General features: G+C 35.1%; 2 protein-coding genes across 2 annotated transcripts; one reads left to right on the top strand and one right to left on the bottom strand.

Annotated features, from left to right (window-relative positions):
• The first annotated feature begins 764 nt into the window (after nucleotides 1–764).
• Nucleotides 765–6,172, top strand: LOC116025714 (glucomannan 4-beta-mannosyltransferase 2-like). The gene is made up of 9 exons (XM_031267048.1): nucleotides 765–1,278; nucleotides 1,379–1,477; nucleotides 2,180–2,432; nucleotides 4,068–4,178; nucleotides 4,288–4,424; nucleotides 4,512–4,625; nucleotides 4,939–5,138; nucleotides 5,267–5,470; nucleotides 5,544–6,172. Exons 1-9 carry the CDS (start codon nucleotides 943–945, stop codon nucleotides 5,701–5,703), a joined length of 1,614 nt encoding a protein of 537 aa, XP_031122908.1. The 5' UTR covers nucleotides 765–942; the 3' UTR covers nucleotides 5,704–6,172.
• Nucleotides 6,173–14,783: 8,611 nt separating this feature from the next.
• Nucleotides 14,784–16,104, bottom strand: LOC116024015. The gene is made up of 2 exons (XM_031264908.1): nucleotides 15,406–16,104; nucleotides 14,784–15,313 (listed from the first exon to the last, which is right to left on the bottom strand). Exons 1-2 carry the CDS (start codon nucleotides 15,812–15,814, stop codon nucleotides 15,144–15,146), a joined length of 579 nt encoding a protein of 192 aa, XP_031120768.1. The 5' UTR covers nucleotides 15,815–16,104; the 3' UTR covers nucleotides 14,784–15,143.
• Between the last annotated feature and the right edge of the window lie 1,484 nt (nucleotides 16,105–17,588).

The raw sequence follows: 17,588 nt of genomic DNA on the forward strand, positions 1-17,588 counted from the left end.
ATAACAATAATGTGAAATCAACATATATGGAAACAAGTGATGATAAGCAAAATCAAAATTGACTATACGTTTCGGCAAGTAAGTTGTAAACAAAATGAAAATCATTTAATATAATATTTTCTAATATCGAATTAAAAAATATTAACAATCAAAATATATAAAATAAATAGTAACAGTTTTTTTTTTTTTACAAGGTGGGGCAATAAGAGCCACGGCCTCCACTGATTATTTGAAATTTTAACAGTATTGTTAAATATGCCAAAGACCTTGTGGTCTAGTGGCACTAGGTGTTCCGATTTACACTCCCACATGGATGATGGGAGTGGATTCGAGTCTCAATAGAGTCAACTGTTGACTCTTTGTACATAGAATACTACTCCTATATAACAAGTTGGTCGAACAAGTTCAATTCTCCTTGAAAAAAATGTCTATTAACATTCTTAGTTAATTACCGCCATTCTTTCCGTCCCTACTAAGTAATTAATCAACATGATTCTGCTCTATGCAGTAATGAAGTTATGATTCGAGGTGACCATAGGTTGACCTAATGGTAAATGGTACAGTTTGTTTTGGATAAAAAGGTGACATGCTTAGTTGAGACAGTAGTTGGGGCAGTTAAAAAAATTTTTATTATGTTTATTTTTTTTTTGTCCAAAATTGTTTTCACACCCAAACAGTTAGACTGAGGAAGAGGAAGTGAGAACCTGAAAAGTCATCAATTATAGAAACTCACAAATGAAGTCCACACCAGACTATAAATCTCCCCTCATCTCTCTCCCATTTACTCACTCCATCTTCTCCCCCTCTCTCTCCCCATTCTGAGAGAGAAAATTCGCAGATAATTCAGTTAGTTCTTGGGCGACAGATTGTCCGTTCCAGAGTGAGGGGAGGAGAGAACACTCAGAACAGAGTAGATTAGATTAGAGTAGATCTAGTCAGAAAATGGCGGAGGTGGCGGCGAACGGCGGCGGGATGATACCGGAGACGTTCCGGGGGCCGGCGGCGGACATGGCGGCGCAAATGGGGGTAATGTGGGAGCTGATAAAAGCGCCGCTGATTGTGCCGGTTTTGCGGCTATCCGTGTACGTTTGCTTGGCCATGTCGCTGATGTTGTTCTTCGAGCGGCTTTACATGGGGATCGTCATAATCCTCGTCAAGATTTTCTGGAAAAAGCCGGAGAAAAGGTACAATTGGGAGCCCATGCGCGACGATTTGGAGCTCGGCAATGCCGCTTTCCCCATGGTCCTTATCCAGATCCCTATGTACAACGAAAAAGAGGTTCGTTCGTTTTCTTCAATTTTTCTAGAAAAACCCAGAATGTTCTTTTCGATGTTCTTCAACATTCTGCTGTTTTTTTTTTTTTTTTTTTTTTCTACAGGTGTACAAGATCTCCATTGGAGCGGCATGCAACCTTTCATGGCCGTCCGATCGAATCGTCATTCAAGTTCTTGACGATTCAACCGATCCCTTCATCAAGGTAATTAAATTCTCCTCTTCTTCTTTTTCTTCACCCCTGTTTCTGCAATTATTGATATGTTTAATTTCTGGCGCAGTAAAAATCATTAATTTTACTGTTAATAGAAAAAAAAAAAGATATTTTCAGATCTGGGATTCACTTTTCTTGGCCTTCACTCCATTATTACCACACTCCCTCCCATATATTCCTATACTTATTTTAATCCTTTTTCACATTCTATTTTTAAGTGATATTTGTTGTCGCTATCTGAATGCATTGAGTTTAAGATTTTTCAATTTGAATTAAGAAGTCCGGCTTTAATTGGCTTGTAATTTTGTGGTTATTAAATTGTTTGAAAAAATTTAAAAATTAACCAACTTGATTGACTGTGCACTCTCATGTCTTAAAAGAAGTCAAGAGTTCGAAACCCATCTCGTATAAGAAAAATTAATCTGAGTAACATTTCGCTTAAATGGTGATTGGTGATTAATCTGAGTATGGTACGGACTTAAATGTGTCTCTTACACTATGTAAGGGGCCTTACAAAAAAATATTTTATTTTCTCATTAATTAACATTATTAATTGCACATTATTCACGTAGCTACCAAAACCGACATGGCTTCTCTAGTAGGTGCGGTCAGTAAATGTTTTTTTTTCTTAATTTTATTGCTATTAATTAATATAATTAATTATAAGCGGCATTAAATGGTTTTGTTTTGTAGGATATGATTGAGAAGGAGTGCATAAGGTGGGCAAGCAAAGGCATCAACATTAAGTACCAAATTAGGGAAACCCGCGGGGGTTATAAGGCGGGAGCCCTTAAGGACGGCTTAAAGCACGATTATGTCAAAGAATGCGAATACGTGGCGATTTTCGATGCTGATTTTAGACCCGAACCCGATTTTCTCCGACGGGCTATCCCGTTCTTGGTCCATAATCCGCAAATCGCCCTCGTTCAAGCCCGTTGGCGTTTTGGTAAGTTTAAGACTACAAATCTTCTTCTTTTAAATACTTCTCACTGAACTAGTGAGTTAAGTCCATGTGGACTTAATAGTGCAAATCTTAATTAGTATTAATGATGTTATTTTTGCCATTAGGGAAACTGTCGGTGGTCTAGTCTCTTGCTGTCGCATGCTTTTTATATGGCATTATATGTTGGGATTCTTTTTTTTTTCTTTTAATATTTTCTTTTGGTGAAGTGGGGTCCATGGAACCACTTGTCACGGCAGTATGGGCCCACTGCGAGAACCTTTCATCTCCGTACATCGCGGAGCTTTACAAGTAATCCCACACCAGACTTTTATTAAAGATTCGCCCATAGAAGACCTAATTTTAAATTAATTTGACTTATTTTTGATAGACACAAAATTTTAAGTTAGACTCTTAGTGATAATAATCTATTAATTTTTTTAATTTGAGTTAGTCAGTTATAAACAGTCTTAATTATAATCACAAGGACTATCTGCCAATGTATCTTGTTGTTTGATTGCATCGTTGTGACCCTTTCAAATAGAAGGTCCGATAAATACTACGGTTAGATTTGGTTGTAATTATATAAAAAAAAAAATTATCATGCGATTCATAGACCCATAATTGTAATTACAATGCATTCTCATCTTATATTGTGTAATTATGACGACCCGATTTCACCTTTTTAAGGTGGATGACTGTCGTTTCAAGGACAATATGATAAAAGTTTAGAAAAATAAGAATGTTGTTAATTATGCTTTAGACATGTTTGGTTTTGGTGTCTTGACGTAACCCAATTTGTTGCTTTTGGTATATTCTTGACTTGCGAAACATGACACCACTATGAAACTTACTAAATCCTTTAACTAATTAATTAAGCGATTAAGATTAATGTTCTTTTTTAATATAGTATGACGTGTGATAATCAACATCTCTTGAAAGAGATTTCCGTTGAAACGTTTGTTGTCGTTGGTGGGGGTGGGAGGTGTAATGACCAGATTATCCTGTCGTTATGGCTAGAGTTAAACCAAGCACCTTCCTCATTCAGCGCCGGGAAGGCGCTGGATATGCGGGGTAGGTTTGTCATTTTGTGTGGAGAACAATGATTAACGTCTGTGAGATCGGTCGTTAAACGTAACGGTTATTTTCGGCACTCCGTGATGCCTCCACGTGAGATTATTCTCTCCTTTGAGGCACAGGGATCCGTATGGTAGACCCTCTCTGGTGGGCCCAGTGGGGCCCCTGTCTCTCTCTCTCCTCATGGTGTCAATATTCACCGACGCTTACGACAGGTGGCAAATTTTTATTTTTATTTTTGGGTTAAATTTTCTTTTTAAATAATTGTTGACAGTCACGTGATGTCAGAAAACAACAAATTGGTATTTCAAGCCAATGATTGGGGCCCTTTTGTTTTATTCTTTCTAATTCACTCCCTTTTCTTTCAATTAAATTCTTTTCAACCCCAACATTTTAAAAATTGTTACTCTGTATTATTTTACTTTTGTTACTTTTTTTTTTTTTAAATAATCAATTCTTGAACATTATATTATAAATAACGATAAAAAAAATTATAATTTTATATAACACAAAATACATCTGAAACTTTGTTCATTTAGCTTAACTTTTGATAATTTGTTGTAGTGAATGCGGATGAGTGTTTATTAACGAGAATGCAAGAGATGTCATTGGATTACCATTTCACCGTGGAGCAAGAAGTGGGATCGTCTACTCATGCTTTCTTTGGCTTCAATGGTAAGTGAAGTCAATTAATTTTATCAAACGTTTCTTTAGAAAAGGCAGATATATACAATTCTGGGATCGAAACATCTAACACAATCTGCTATTTGGTATCGGTTATTAGGGACGGGTGGTGTATGGAGGATTGGTGCCATAAACGAGGCAGGTGGGTGGAAAGATAGAACCACGGTGGAGGATATGGATTTGGCTGTCCGGGCTAGTCTTAAGGGCTGGAAATTTGTGTATCTTGGTGACCTCCAGGTATTCATTAGTATCATATATGTATCATTAAACAAACAAATCAAATGTATTTACATTGATTCTTGATTCCCCTTTGATTAATTCTAGGTGAAAAGTGAGCTTCCTAGTACATTCAAGGCCTTCCGTTTCCAGCAGCACCGTTGGTCTTGTGGCCCTGCCAACTTGTTCAGAAAAATGGTCATGGAAATCATCAGGAACAAGGTTGGTTGATTACTATATATGTTGGTGTAGCTCCAGTTAAATTGGTCAAGCTTTTAATTTGATAAACACAAAGTTACAAGTTCTGTTTTCAAATGTCCCGTTTGGTTTGACCTGGTCAGCTACGGGGCAACCTAGCCTGGTTGAGTGGTTGAACTCCTTGTGATTCTTTCCCAATTAGGATCATAAGGCAGTTTATTCTGTGTACACTCTCTTGATTAGTGGCTGCGAGTTTTCCTCATTACTAAAATAGAATGAAGGAATTATTAGTACAATAATATGTTTGGTAATCTTTGTTTATTTGTTGTGTTTGTAGAGAGTGAATGTATGGAAGAAGTTCTACACAATCTACAGTTTCTTCTTTGTCAGGAAGATCATAGCTCACATGGTCACATTTTTCTTCTACTGTGTGGTTCTTCCTCTAACCATTATTGTCCCCGAAGTTGAAATCCCAAAGTGGGGAGCCATCTACATTCCTTGCATCATCACAACCCTCAACTCGGTTGGCACCCCGAGGTACAATCTGATAGTGCAGTCTCGCTATCAGTTCAATCTTTTAGTTAAGAAAAAACACATACAACAGTACTTCAATTTGGTACCAGAATTAGGCAGAACTAGAACGTTCTAAGTTAAACTCGTTGCAGGTCAATCCATTTGCTGTTCTACTGGATCCTGTTTGAGAATGTGATGTCCTTCCACCGAACCAAGGCGACTTTCATTGGATTGCTCGAGGCAAAGAGGGCAAACGAGTGGGTTGTGACCGAGAAACTTGGCGACGCCCTCAAGAACAACAAAGCAAACGCGAAGCCTGCAGCCAAGAGGACAACAAAGTCTCTGCTCGGAGACAGGTGAGGGATTTTGCATTATTTCAACAGATCTCGTTCCAAACTTCCTGCAATTAAACTAACAATCGCTCTGCAGGATTTTGCCACAAGAATTAGCATTCGCGGGGTTTCTCTTCTTCTGTGGATGCTACGACTTCATGTATGGCAAGAACCAGTACTTCATCTACCTCTTCCTTCAAGTCATTACCTTCACCATTGCTGGATTTGGCTACATTGGCACCATTGTCCCGTCTTGAGTAGCGATCTTCCATCTCGCCTCGCTTTTCGTGGAATGGCAGAGTGATTTTCGGGATTCGTTTCTTCGTGTATATGCGAAAATTTGCTCTTTACATTCTTCTCAGATATGAACAAGAAATCCAAAGGTTTGGAGCAACACATACAAAAGAAGTGTAAGATAAAATTGCTCTTCTCATGTGAGTTTATAGTTGGGTGAATTGAAGAAGATGAGATTTATTTGTAGTGGAAACTTTGGATAGATGGAATTATGGTTTTGTTAGAGATGAGAGTGTTTTTAGTTGTGTGATATTTATATATATATATGAAGTTTAATGTAATGTTTCTTTAGTGTTATAACTTATAAGCTGATGGCAAAAGGGCCAAGCTTGTAATCAAGGTTTCTTGTCAATTGTCATTCTAGCTTAGGAGTGCTTTTTTACTTCTCTTTGAGGATAATATATAGTATTAAATTCAAAGAAAAATTTGACACCCTTGAGAGTTAATTGAATTTTCTCATCCTCGTCCCCCAATCAAGATCAACAACTATTTATTGTGTTAAGGAGTGATACGAGTATGAATTTTATATAGCTCTAATGTTTTAAATTAATAGTTATGAACTTTGCTATCGAATATTTAGTATCCTATGTTTCCTTCAACAACCCTACCTATAAAATGTCCCACTGTTATAATTTGATTCAATGCAAATTTCAAGAGTAGTAATTACTAATTAGAAAACAGATTTTAGTTGGTAAAGGAAAAAATGTATTATGAATGAGTGAGAACGAGGTGAGGAGAGTCGTATATTTTCTCTTTAAATTCTTATTTTGTCCTTCATTTCTAGTCTTTGAACCTTGACGGAGATTGAAAACAAATTCTGATTTTTGCATTCATTTCTTGAATTTTGTCTTCATCCCTTTTATTATTGGGACAAAAAATTAGATTTATCATTGAGTAAACGTTCAATTATTATCTTTAGAACAAGTAGTGACAATTATTAGAATAACAACTTGCCATTGAAATGAAAAAAGAAAATCACTACCAAAAATTCATCATGATAAAAGAATGGATGGATTTCAAATAGATACCAGTATATTATTCCTTTTATTCTATTAGTGTGTGACATATTAATAAATTTTTAAGTTGTTTTTGTCCTACTTTTTTGGCCATATTTTATACGTGGTGCTCACAAATTGGAACTTAAGTATAAAATTATTGAGAATAACACAATCATTGTGGGCTTGCACAACAAATATTCAAACAGTAAACCGATAATGTATACTTTGGAAAATGTGCAGAAGATCGTAAGTCTTCCCCCTTAACCTCTCGGGCAAACCACCACATAACATTTATGTTTGTGCAATAAAACAATCATTTGGTTTGCTTCTCTCTCATGTCTTTTCCTTTTTAGCCCAAAGGTGCGAATTGGTAAATCAGATTTTTATGTAATAACTCACAAATCATATATGACAGATAAAATATATTAAAAAAATTTTGTGCAACAATCTTAAGTGAGATGTCGGCAAAAATTAAACTTGTGACGTTTAACTATTTAAGCATATGACTGTATGAATGTCGCACTCCACTTACTCGACCACCTTTTGTATGAACTTAATTATGTCAATGGAGTTAGGAAAATTATACAGTGGACTATGGTCCAGATTGCAAAGTGAACCTCGAATAAATGTTCATTTTTAATATATAGAAAGTCCATTTTTAATTTGGAATTAAATTTTTTTTTTGAAAGGGGAATTAAATTTTTAGATAGTATATTAAAAAGAAAGAATTGCATTTTTGGTATTTCAGTTATACTCGTGATACATACTTAATCCTTGAGTTATATGTGTGACCATTTTTAATCCTAAATTATGTACAAAGTGACAAGTTTAGTACCAAAATGGCTAAATTTGTCACTTTATTAAATGACATATTGATGACAAAAATAGTTTTCAAGAAGCTAAAATCACTACTTCATGTATAACTTAAGGGTTAAAAGATAGTCATATGTTTAATTCATTGACTAAATTTGTATCACATGTATAATCGAATGATCAACAATGTTTGACCAGGTGATTCCCATGCCTATGGCCATCTTCCAATGAGCTTTTGCGGCACTTTCAGCTTGGGGGTCGACGACGATTCCATCTTCTCCGACAATGAGAGTGGATTGGAGCGAGGAAGCTCCCCAGAACATGGTGTCTCCGGCGACTATGTATGGTCCAGATGCTTTCGTGCTGCATCATTTTAATTTGAGAACTTTGAGATGTAACGTCGATGCGTCGGTGGTGGTTGCTACGGGTTGGACTATGTAAGGATTTTAATTTGTACTCGGGACCTTTCAGACATGTTTGTGGTTGCCAACAATGACCCGTTGTGGCGCAATACCGATCCTCTCCTTGCAAAAGCCCCTTGCAAAATTGCGCTAAAATGGATTATGGAGAAGGGACTTGGGGATGTCCGTATTGAGTTGGATTTTCAAGTTTTGGTTCATGCATTAGCTATAAAGGTTGTTCCCTACTCGTATTTTGGCTTTGTATTGGGGGATTATCTAAACCTATTAGATTTCATCTAGTCGTGTTTTGTTTGTTTTATTAGCAGGTCAGCTAATCGCGTGGCGCATTAATTAGTCATGACGTTTGGTTCTCCTAGTATAGTGCTTTAGTCTGGAACTCTGATCCCCCTATCTGTATTCAATCCCCCCTTTTTTTTAATAGTTCTTTGTTGTGTTGGTTTCAAAAAAATAATCTTTATATATATAAAAACAAAATCCTTCAAAACGAAATCTTCCTTCTCGCCCAAAATATTGTACATTAAAACAATTAAAATAATATAATAATATTAAAACAATAGAATAATATTAAAACAATACAATTCCTATTTCCAATACAATTCGTATAAACAATAGAATAATATTAAAACGATACAATTTCTATACTACAATTCTATTGTATCACAATTCTACATTACAATTCCTATCATACTACAATTCTATGGTAATAAGATACAACCTTATATAAATCTCTAATCCTATATTGTGAACTTTAAAAGAGAAACGCAAAACGCAGTGTAATTATTCCATACCTCTCCACCTTCAAATCTGCAAATTCTGTTATTGCGGTCAAGATATTGTTTTATTTAATATTGCTCAATTTTGTATTGTTTTATTTAATAGGAATAAAATCATGGTCATGTTTGGTCATATTGCTTTATTTTGTATTTATTGTTATGCATTTTTTATGTTGTTAGTATGCTGCCTTTTCTTTTTTTTTTGTTTTTTTTTTTTTTTGAGTTTTTTCAGCTTTTTGCATGATTTTTTAAATTTCATGATCTTCCTTAGGGAACTTGCATCCATTTACAAACACATGTTCAAATTTAAAGATTTTGGATCGTTAAAGGCCCCTAGAGAAGTGGATAGCAATCAGCTAATTGGTAAATTCTTCATAAAATTTTGTTATATATTGGATGTGTTCTATACTGCACAAACTAATATTATTAATTAATTGGTAAAAAAATTAATAAAATTTAATTGGTAACAAAATTTTATTTACCAAATTATGACAATAATTAAACCATTATAATTGTGAGAATAATGAAAACAAATTCGGCCTAATTTTATAAGAAAAAAATAATTTATTAATTATTATTTACATCAATAATAACAATTCAAATACTTATCTATACTACTATTAATGAATATAAAATAATCCTTTGTGAAATTTCTGCCCAAACAATAGTAAAGATAAAATGGAAAAGAAAATTGATTTTACTAATTGATTGAAAATAAAAAAATATTCTAACCAAAAAAGAAATGGAAATTAGGCAAATTGGAAAGGAAAAGGACATTACTAATTGACTAAAAAATTATTTTTAAAAAACTTTTAAGAAAGTTAATTACACTTTTGAAAACTTTAAATTATTTAAACTTAAAAAAAATTAATTAAACATGTGTTGTTAGATTATTTATAATAATTACAATTAATTCATTCAACTATCGAGGAGGAAGAAAAAACTAAATGTGATATAGTGAACATGAATATACTTAAGTTATAAAAGTATAATTTCACATATATTAGTGTAATTGATTATCAATAATTGTCTTTGGGAATTTCTTGCCGAGGATGCACAGGTTCAACGTCGACGTGTCTTGCAAATATTCAGGTATATCAAGCTCCAATCTATTTATTCGACTTTGTTATTTGTTTTTCATTATTTATAAATAAACTAATTTGTTATTTGTTTTTGTTTCTTTTATTTTTTTGCCTTTTAAGAGTTGATGTTATTGGATTCAGATAAAAAACAGTTTCCTCTGATGGAGTTGGAGAATTTGCTATCTTCGTGGGGGAAAATCTTGAAAGACTTTCCGGAAATGCCAATTCCAGACGAAAGTAGCATGGATTTGAGTGAAAACATGTTGATAGCCGAAGAGTTGGCGTATGACAAGGAATCTTTGAAGACAGAGTATGAGACATTGGTAACAAAATTGACTGATGAACAAAAGAATGTTTACGACTCTGTGATGAATGATATTGATTCAAATGGAGGTGGATTATTCTTTGTGTATGGTTATGGAGGAACATGCAAGACGTTCGTGTGGAGAACGTTATCATCAAAGATAAGGAGCCGCGGTGATATTGTTCTAAATGTTGTTTCCAGTGGAATAGCATCTTTGTTGTTGCCGGGAGGCAGAACAGCGCATTCCAGATTTGCTATACCACTTTCTTTGAACGAAGATTCCACGTGCAATATATCGCAAGGTAGTGACCTTGCTGAGCTTATAATAAGGAGCAAATTGATAATATGGGATGAAGCACCGATGACACACAAATACTGTTTTGAGGTTTTGGACAAAACCATGAGTAGGTATGGCAATATGCCTCGTCCCCGATGGAGATCTCTGATCCCCGCCCCGTCCCGTCCCCGAATAATAAATAAATAAATAAATATATATATATATATATATATATATATATATATACACACATTGAATAAAGATAATTTTTTTAATTTTTTTTAATTAAAAATTATACTAATTTAAGATTTTAACTAAAAATTAATCGGGGACGGGGATTTCCCATCCCCGCCTAATTCCCCGTGGGGACGGGGATGGGGAATATTTTTAATTCCCCGCCGGGGATAGGGACGGGGATGGGGATGGGGTCGGGGTTTCGAGGACGGGGATGGGAAGTATACTCCCCGCCCCCGCCCCACCCCATTGCCATCCCTAAGCATGAGGGACATATTGAGGTTCGTCATACCGGGTAGTGCTGAAAAGACTTTTGGTGGAAAGACAGTAGTTTTGGGCGGCGATTTTAGACATATCCTATCTGTTATTTCGAAAGCAACAAGACCAGAAGTTGTTAGAGCAACTATTAATTCTTCATACCTGTGGACAAATTGCAAGGTATTAAGGCTGACCAAGAATTTGAGACTACGGACCTTAGCTTCAGAGGAAGATAGACATACAGTTGATTGGTTTTCAAAATGGATTGCAGACATCGGAGATGGGATTGCAGGGGTTGTAAATAATGGTTCATCTGATATCGATATTCCGGCAAGGTTTTTGTTGAAGTGTGGCCACGATCCCATAACAACTATAGTTGAGAGCACATTCCCAAGCTCGAGATATGGCATGCTTGATGAGTCACAGCTAGAAGGTCGAGCAATCCTCTCGCTGACTTTAGATGTCGTTGATCAAATTAATCAGTACATATGCGACACGAATACTGCAGAAGGACGAACATATTTAAGTTGTGACTCTTTGTGTAAGGCAGAATCAGGCGGTGAAAATCTATCAGAAGTGCGCACTCCTGAATTCTTAAATAGTTTGAGATTGTCGGGTCTTCCTAATCATTCATTGACATTAAATGTCGGTGCACCTGTTATGTTATTGCGGAACATAGACCACTCTCTTGGTCTTTGTAACGGAACGCGGCTCATTATCACAAGATTGACAGATCACATTGTCGAAGCAAGAATAGTTAATGGGACACATGAAGGGACCAAAGTTCTTATCCCCCGAATGTCTCTTAGTCCTTCTGATACGAGATTGCCCTTCAAGTTCCAGCGTAAACAATTCTCGTTGATGCTTGCATATGCCATGACTATAAACAAAAGCCAATGCCAAACACTAACTCACGTTGGGTTATTGCTAAAAAAAACCGGTCTTTAGTCACGATCAATTATATGTGGCTTTCTCCCGAGTCAGTCATCCTAATGGCCTAAAGGTGTTAGCGGTAGACGAGGATGGACAAGATTGTGTTGCGACTTCCAATGTCGTCTACAAAAAGGTTTTCAATAATGTGTAAATATAATCAATGATATTATGTTTTTTTTTTCAAAATGATAAAGTTGCTATATATCTAGACAAAAAATATATCATCTATACAAATGAATTAGGATAGCAATTCATTACTATAACTAAGTTGCCAGAGAACGAGCACATTGGGCCAATTTCTAAAAATTCCTAACAATGATATATAAAATCTCTAAAGTTACAACACCGCATGCCTACATCTACACATTACCTATTAATTTGAGCAATTATTTACTCGAATTCAAGCAATGGTATCATCAACATAAATGACCCAACTCATATCTTCACTTGCACTATATAATATTTGATGTTATAATTTAAATAATTGTATATCCATTCAAATATTCTTAATATATTATAACAAACTCATTCCGTGCATCACACGGGTGTAAATACTAGTAATAATAAAAATTGATATATTAATCGTTTACATTGAAATTTGGATTATGGTTATGTGGTCATGGGCTAGAATATAATAATGATTGGTGAAGTTGTTAGTGGGCCTGGGCTTCTTCAGTTAATTCACTTGAAAATATTTAGGATGCATATATGTGGTCATGTATATATACTTCTCTCTCAGCTCTCAAATGAACATTGTGTACGAATCATTTGCAGTTTGAGCATATTGTTAATGTTATCCATTAAAGCCTCATCATTCCTTTTTATTTGTTTTGAGTTATTGAACAAATCCAAGTGAAAGAAATTTTTATTATATTCTCTTTTGTTGAGTTCTAGTCCTTTTATATACATAAATTAATTTTGATAAATCAGTTATGTCGGTAGTGTTAGTATTGTCATGTCATGAATTGCCCTTTCAACCACCTTTTTTTGTTTGTAAAATTTAAATAAAATTATTCATAAAATAATCCAACGTTGTTTCTAGAAAATTAAACATTGGCGGTCCTGCTTCAATTCGCGCCTCATCTTAGAACCCAGAATTCAACAGTCATGGGCTAGCGAGCATAACAAAGAAACCTCATCCCTTATCTTTTAAGATCTTCCCACTATAATTTAGTGGTTTAATTTGAGACCGTTAATAAGGTTTTTTTTTTTTTTTTTTTTCTGGGTTAGTCAAGGATTGAACCCTCGATATTTGGTTAAAGATAGATGAGTCTCATCCATACCTTTAAGTTGAGACGGTTAATAAGTTGATTATTAATGTAGTTGTAAGATTAGAAGTTTAACTCATTTGTATAGGTAGAAATTTCATCAAATCTAAATTTTATCTTTCAACTATATTTTGTTTTTTAATACGATAAATATATATATTATTATATAATGATTTTGATAATTCTATATAATAATTTGGGTCTTCTTGTTAAAAAAATGATATATATCGCTATAACAAAGATTACTATTCTGCTAATCATGAAAGATTGTTTGCTTGTTGAACCTGTAAATTGCATGAGAGAATAATACTAAAAATTAGTGGGTCAAACTGTCAAAGAGGTTTAGAAAAGTTCTTGGTGAAAAAAAAATGTGAATAAAGGATCCAAAAATATCAGATGAAGTATGAAAAAATCTAAAAAGTATAAAGTTACATAAGACTTCAACTACCAATGTACATGTCAATGCCATGTTGGCAAATTTAAGACTTCAACTGCCAATGTTAATTGTTTGTCAGGAAATATTAGTCCTTCCTCGATAGTGGAGATTTTGGTGTGATTTTTAAAAAGTTTTTGTAAGTGTGACTAAGAAATAAAAAATAGAGGTGGAGAAAAAAAAAATAAAATGTACCTAGGCGCGCGTAAGAACTGCACCTCACGCACAGGATTGCCAAAATCTCCTCCCTTGCATGAGAAAAAAATCACCAAAATTCCTCCCCTCAGATTTGTTAAAAATCTCCCCTAAAGTTTTTATTATTCTAAAATCCCATTAAAACTCACAAATGGGATGTCCTTATGTATATATATAGTACAAAAAGTTTTAGTATATATCAAAACGGTGGCATAGCTGTGAGATGGTAGAACTGTATTTTCCACTTTAATTTGTGAAATAATTGAGGTAAAGATGTGTGAACTATGTTCCCCATTGTTTCATAGAAACTGGTGAGAAGATGTTGACAACGACAACTCTCCGACCATGTCATGATGAATACAAACAAGTGGAATTCACAAAACATGAAAATTGTTTTTGTCACTGCTTCAATTCGGTGATGCGGATTAGGCAACACGGTCCATACAGGTTTGGCACGACAACACTCCACCACATACACGTTCGGATATAGCTTAGGTTTAACAACCATACAAGGCCAATTCCTATCATCAATGACTTCCTATCAGGTTTTCATACACTTAATTGGGCACCAACATCATCCCAAGTGTTGGATATTACTATAGAGAACTAAGCATAATCAGATGAATTCATGTCTGGTTAATTAGAATCAAGTGTTTACCATTACGCCAAAATGTATAGTTTCATAATAATGGCGCAATTTTATTTCTATACACCGCCACAAAAGTATAATCGAACGAACCTCACGTTTTGTTAGGATCAAACGCTTACAGCTACTTTAAAAGGTATGCTACATAGTCAATGCGTAACTTTATTTTCTCATACTGCCACATATGCATAATCAGATGAACCTCGCGTCTTGTGAGGATCAAACCGTCAAACGCTTACAGCTACGCTAAAAGGTATACTTTGTAGTCATGGCACAACTTTATTTTCTTATACCGTCACATAAGAATTACCAAATTCATCTATATCATAAAGAAAATTTACTGTTTACACGTTAAAAGACAATATACTTGATCGTACGAAACAATTGTAGCCCAAAAAGGTTATTAATTCTCCATTTAAAAGCTATGGATTCAATTCTTACCTTAACTAATTTAAATAGAGTAATACAAAATAAATTTGATCTATTTAACTTATTCCGTTGACAGTAATTAAATATGGTATATACAAGCTTCAATCTCTCTTAAATATGATATAAGACCTAACAAACCTTGTAATACTATGTTGCTAAGAAAAAATACTCCGTAATAACAATAATAATTACGGTATAAGGTTCTGTATATTACAGATCATATTTCGAGACTAATCCAATCGAGACTAATCCAATCGAGTTTTGATCAGATCTCGTCTCAGACAACTTTTTGAAGAATATTACTTAATAAGGAAAAGCCAATTATAAGCTTAGAGTTTTCAGAGTGTGAACTTAAACCAGGACAAGCCAATACTCTTGGTTGGTTTGTCAACTTCGTTTGAACAGCTGGAAGATGGAGACGACGTCGTTTGAACGGTTTCTGCCATTTTCGGACAGAGGAAGAAGTTACGTGAACCCAACGCCGCCAGCTTCTCTGTCCTGTCCAGACCTTTTTCACCAATAAAAAACGATCCAATCAGAACCCTTAAAAAAGAATTTATTTCAACGGTTCAGATTTCGCAAAATTGAATCGGAGCTTACTCTCTAAGCTAAACTGCGAGTAATGAAGGCCGTAGTCGCGCGCGTTGGTGGAGGCGAGCACCGGCCGCCGCCCTTCCTTCACGTACTGGCGGAGCGCGGCGGCGATGAGGTCCTCCACCATGGAATCCGGCGGGATCAGCACCTGCAACGCGCCGGTGCTCCGCTGTATCGTCACATTCAGCAGCAGCTTCGTTAGCTTCGGCGGAAACTGCACCGCCGCCGCCGATGATCCGGCGGACGAATTTCTCCGGCCGGCGAGTAAATCCGGCACCGTCCTCGGCCTCTGCAGCAACACCGCCGCAGAACTCCCTCCGCTCAGTCCGCTAAACGACATCGCTTTCTCCGCCAATCTCCCCTTCCGATTCTTCTCCTCCGTTCCCCCTCTCCGTTGACTCTTCGGACTCGGCATCGGATCGAATAAATATGTATCTATATATCTATATATCTATATATATATATATACACACACACACAGAGAGTTTTTGTATAGATTGGATGTGGAAAGGTGGGCGGTTACCTGAGGCGGCGGTAACGGATGAAACGGAGGCCGGAAGCGCAGGGAGCCGGCGGCGAGCGGCGGAGGCTCTGAAGCTCCCGGCACACGGCAACGAACATAACAAGAGTGGTATAAACGTAAATAAATGTGAAACCCGAGGACAAAAAGCTAAAGAAGCATGAACGATTCAACGAATGAAATAACGATATGGTGGCGAAAGATATATATATATATATATACTCTGAATCAGCGAAGATAAGAGGAAGAATGTCCCACATGTTGACTTAATTGTTTCGACGTACCACCTTCAAATTTTACTCCAATAATAATTATAATAATGTAGGAGTTCAAATTTTACTCCAATAATAACTATAATAATGTAGGAGTTCAATTTTTACTCGAGAAAAAGGCTCAAGATGCTTAGAAGATCTCGATTGAATAATTTGTGAGCACATGAAGATTAAAATCTGACTAGTGGAATGATTGCGTGACTCAGGTTTATCTCCGTATGGATTAAAATTACACTATTTGGTTTGTAAGAATAGGAGCACAGAGAATTCAAAGGTAAGGAGCGACAAAATAACTAAAATGTTCTTATGTTGCTGCAACAGTAATAATAATAATAATAATAATAATAATAATTATTATTATTATTATTATTATTATTATTATTTCAATTTATTTTAAAAAAGACAAAGGATATGAGCAGATGGTAAAATTGTCTTTACACCAACAAAATTGTCATTCTCTCCACCGAATTGCAATTCATGAGGATACTCCATGAATTGTAATTCATCATTTGGAGGGAATTACAATTCCTCCAACCAAACAATGTAATTTGAGATTCACTAAATTTCTGAATTGTAATTTTTTCCAAACTACACTCAACCAAACAAGCCGTCTGGATACTTTTCAACTCTGAAATAAAAACCAAAACAAAAAACAAATAAAAAAAAAGGGTGCATAATTGGAGTGACCGATTACCGGCTGCAGCAGTAAACCACAGACAAGAATACCCGATCCGCCAGATTCATTTGTCTATAGGATTTAGGAATCTCTGTCGTTATCGATAGACCGTGTTTGGTTTGGATGTAATCAATTGTGGGAATTGAATTTAATTGGGTTTTGTTATTCCTTGCATATTCACGTTTTCTTGTAATGGTGTGGAACTGTGGATAAGTTCAATGCTTAATTATTATCCTGACAGTGGATTCCCATAATTGTAATAGTTCATTTTGTTGATGATGGATGGTACTTGAAATAAACCATTTATAGTAAAGTGAAAAGTTTAAATATAAATACAATGGAGGAATGCATAGAATTTGTGGAGCAAAACTGTAACACGTAATATATTTTATTTTTAAAATCAATTAGATATATTATCATGTTTAAAAAATTATTGAGTACCAATCTAAAAATTAATTGGAGCAATTTAGGTCGAGGTAGGGGCGAAAAATTTATGCATAAAATGCGGTGTAATAAAACACGTTTGATGTATTACACATCATCATTTAGTAGTATAATACTATTTATGTCACGACTGATGTGCCATAGGTTGCACAACGATCAGAGCATACACTATAATTTCTTAATGCATAATTTACCTATTTGTAACGCTTACCACTATATCATTACTATTTAGATTTTTTAACAAATAATTATATTAAGAACTTTGTCATTAAACGCC

Source organism: Ipomoea triloba, chromosome 7 (assembly GCF_003576645.1).
Source record: "Ipomoea triloba cultivar NCNSP0323 chromosome 7, ASM357664v1".
Classification (NCBI taxonomy): domain Eukaryota; kingdom Viridiplantae; phylum Streptophyta; class Magnoliopsida; order Solanales; family Convolvulaceae; genus Ipomoea; species Ipomoea triloba.

Excerpts from the sequence above, each read along its gene's own strand:
- LOC116025714 (XM_031267048.1), top strand. The coding sequence starts at position 943 with ATGGCGGAGGTGGCGGCGAACGGCGGCGGGATGATACCGGAGACGTTC. Across the intron at positions 1,279-1,378 it reads CTATGTACAACGAAAAAGAG|GTGTACAAGATCTCCATTGG; the intron begins GTTCGTTCGTTT and ends TTTTTTCTACAG. Across the intron at positions 4,626-4,938 it reads TGGAAATCATCAGGAACAAG|AGAGTGAATGTATGGAAGAA; the intron begins GTTGGTTGATTA and ends TTGTGTTTGTAG.
- LOC116024015 (XM_031264908.1), bottom strand. The coding sequence starts at position 15,814 with ATGCCGAGTCCGAAGAGTCAACGGAGAGGGGGAACGGAGGAGAAGAAT. Across the intron at positions 15,314-15,405 it reads CTCGCAGTTTAGCTTAGAGA|GTCTGGACAGGACAGAGAAG; the intron begins GTAAGCTCCGAT and ends TTGGTGAAAAAG.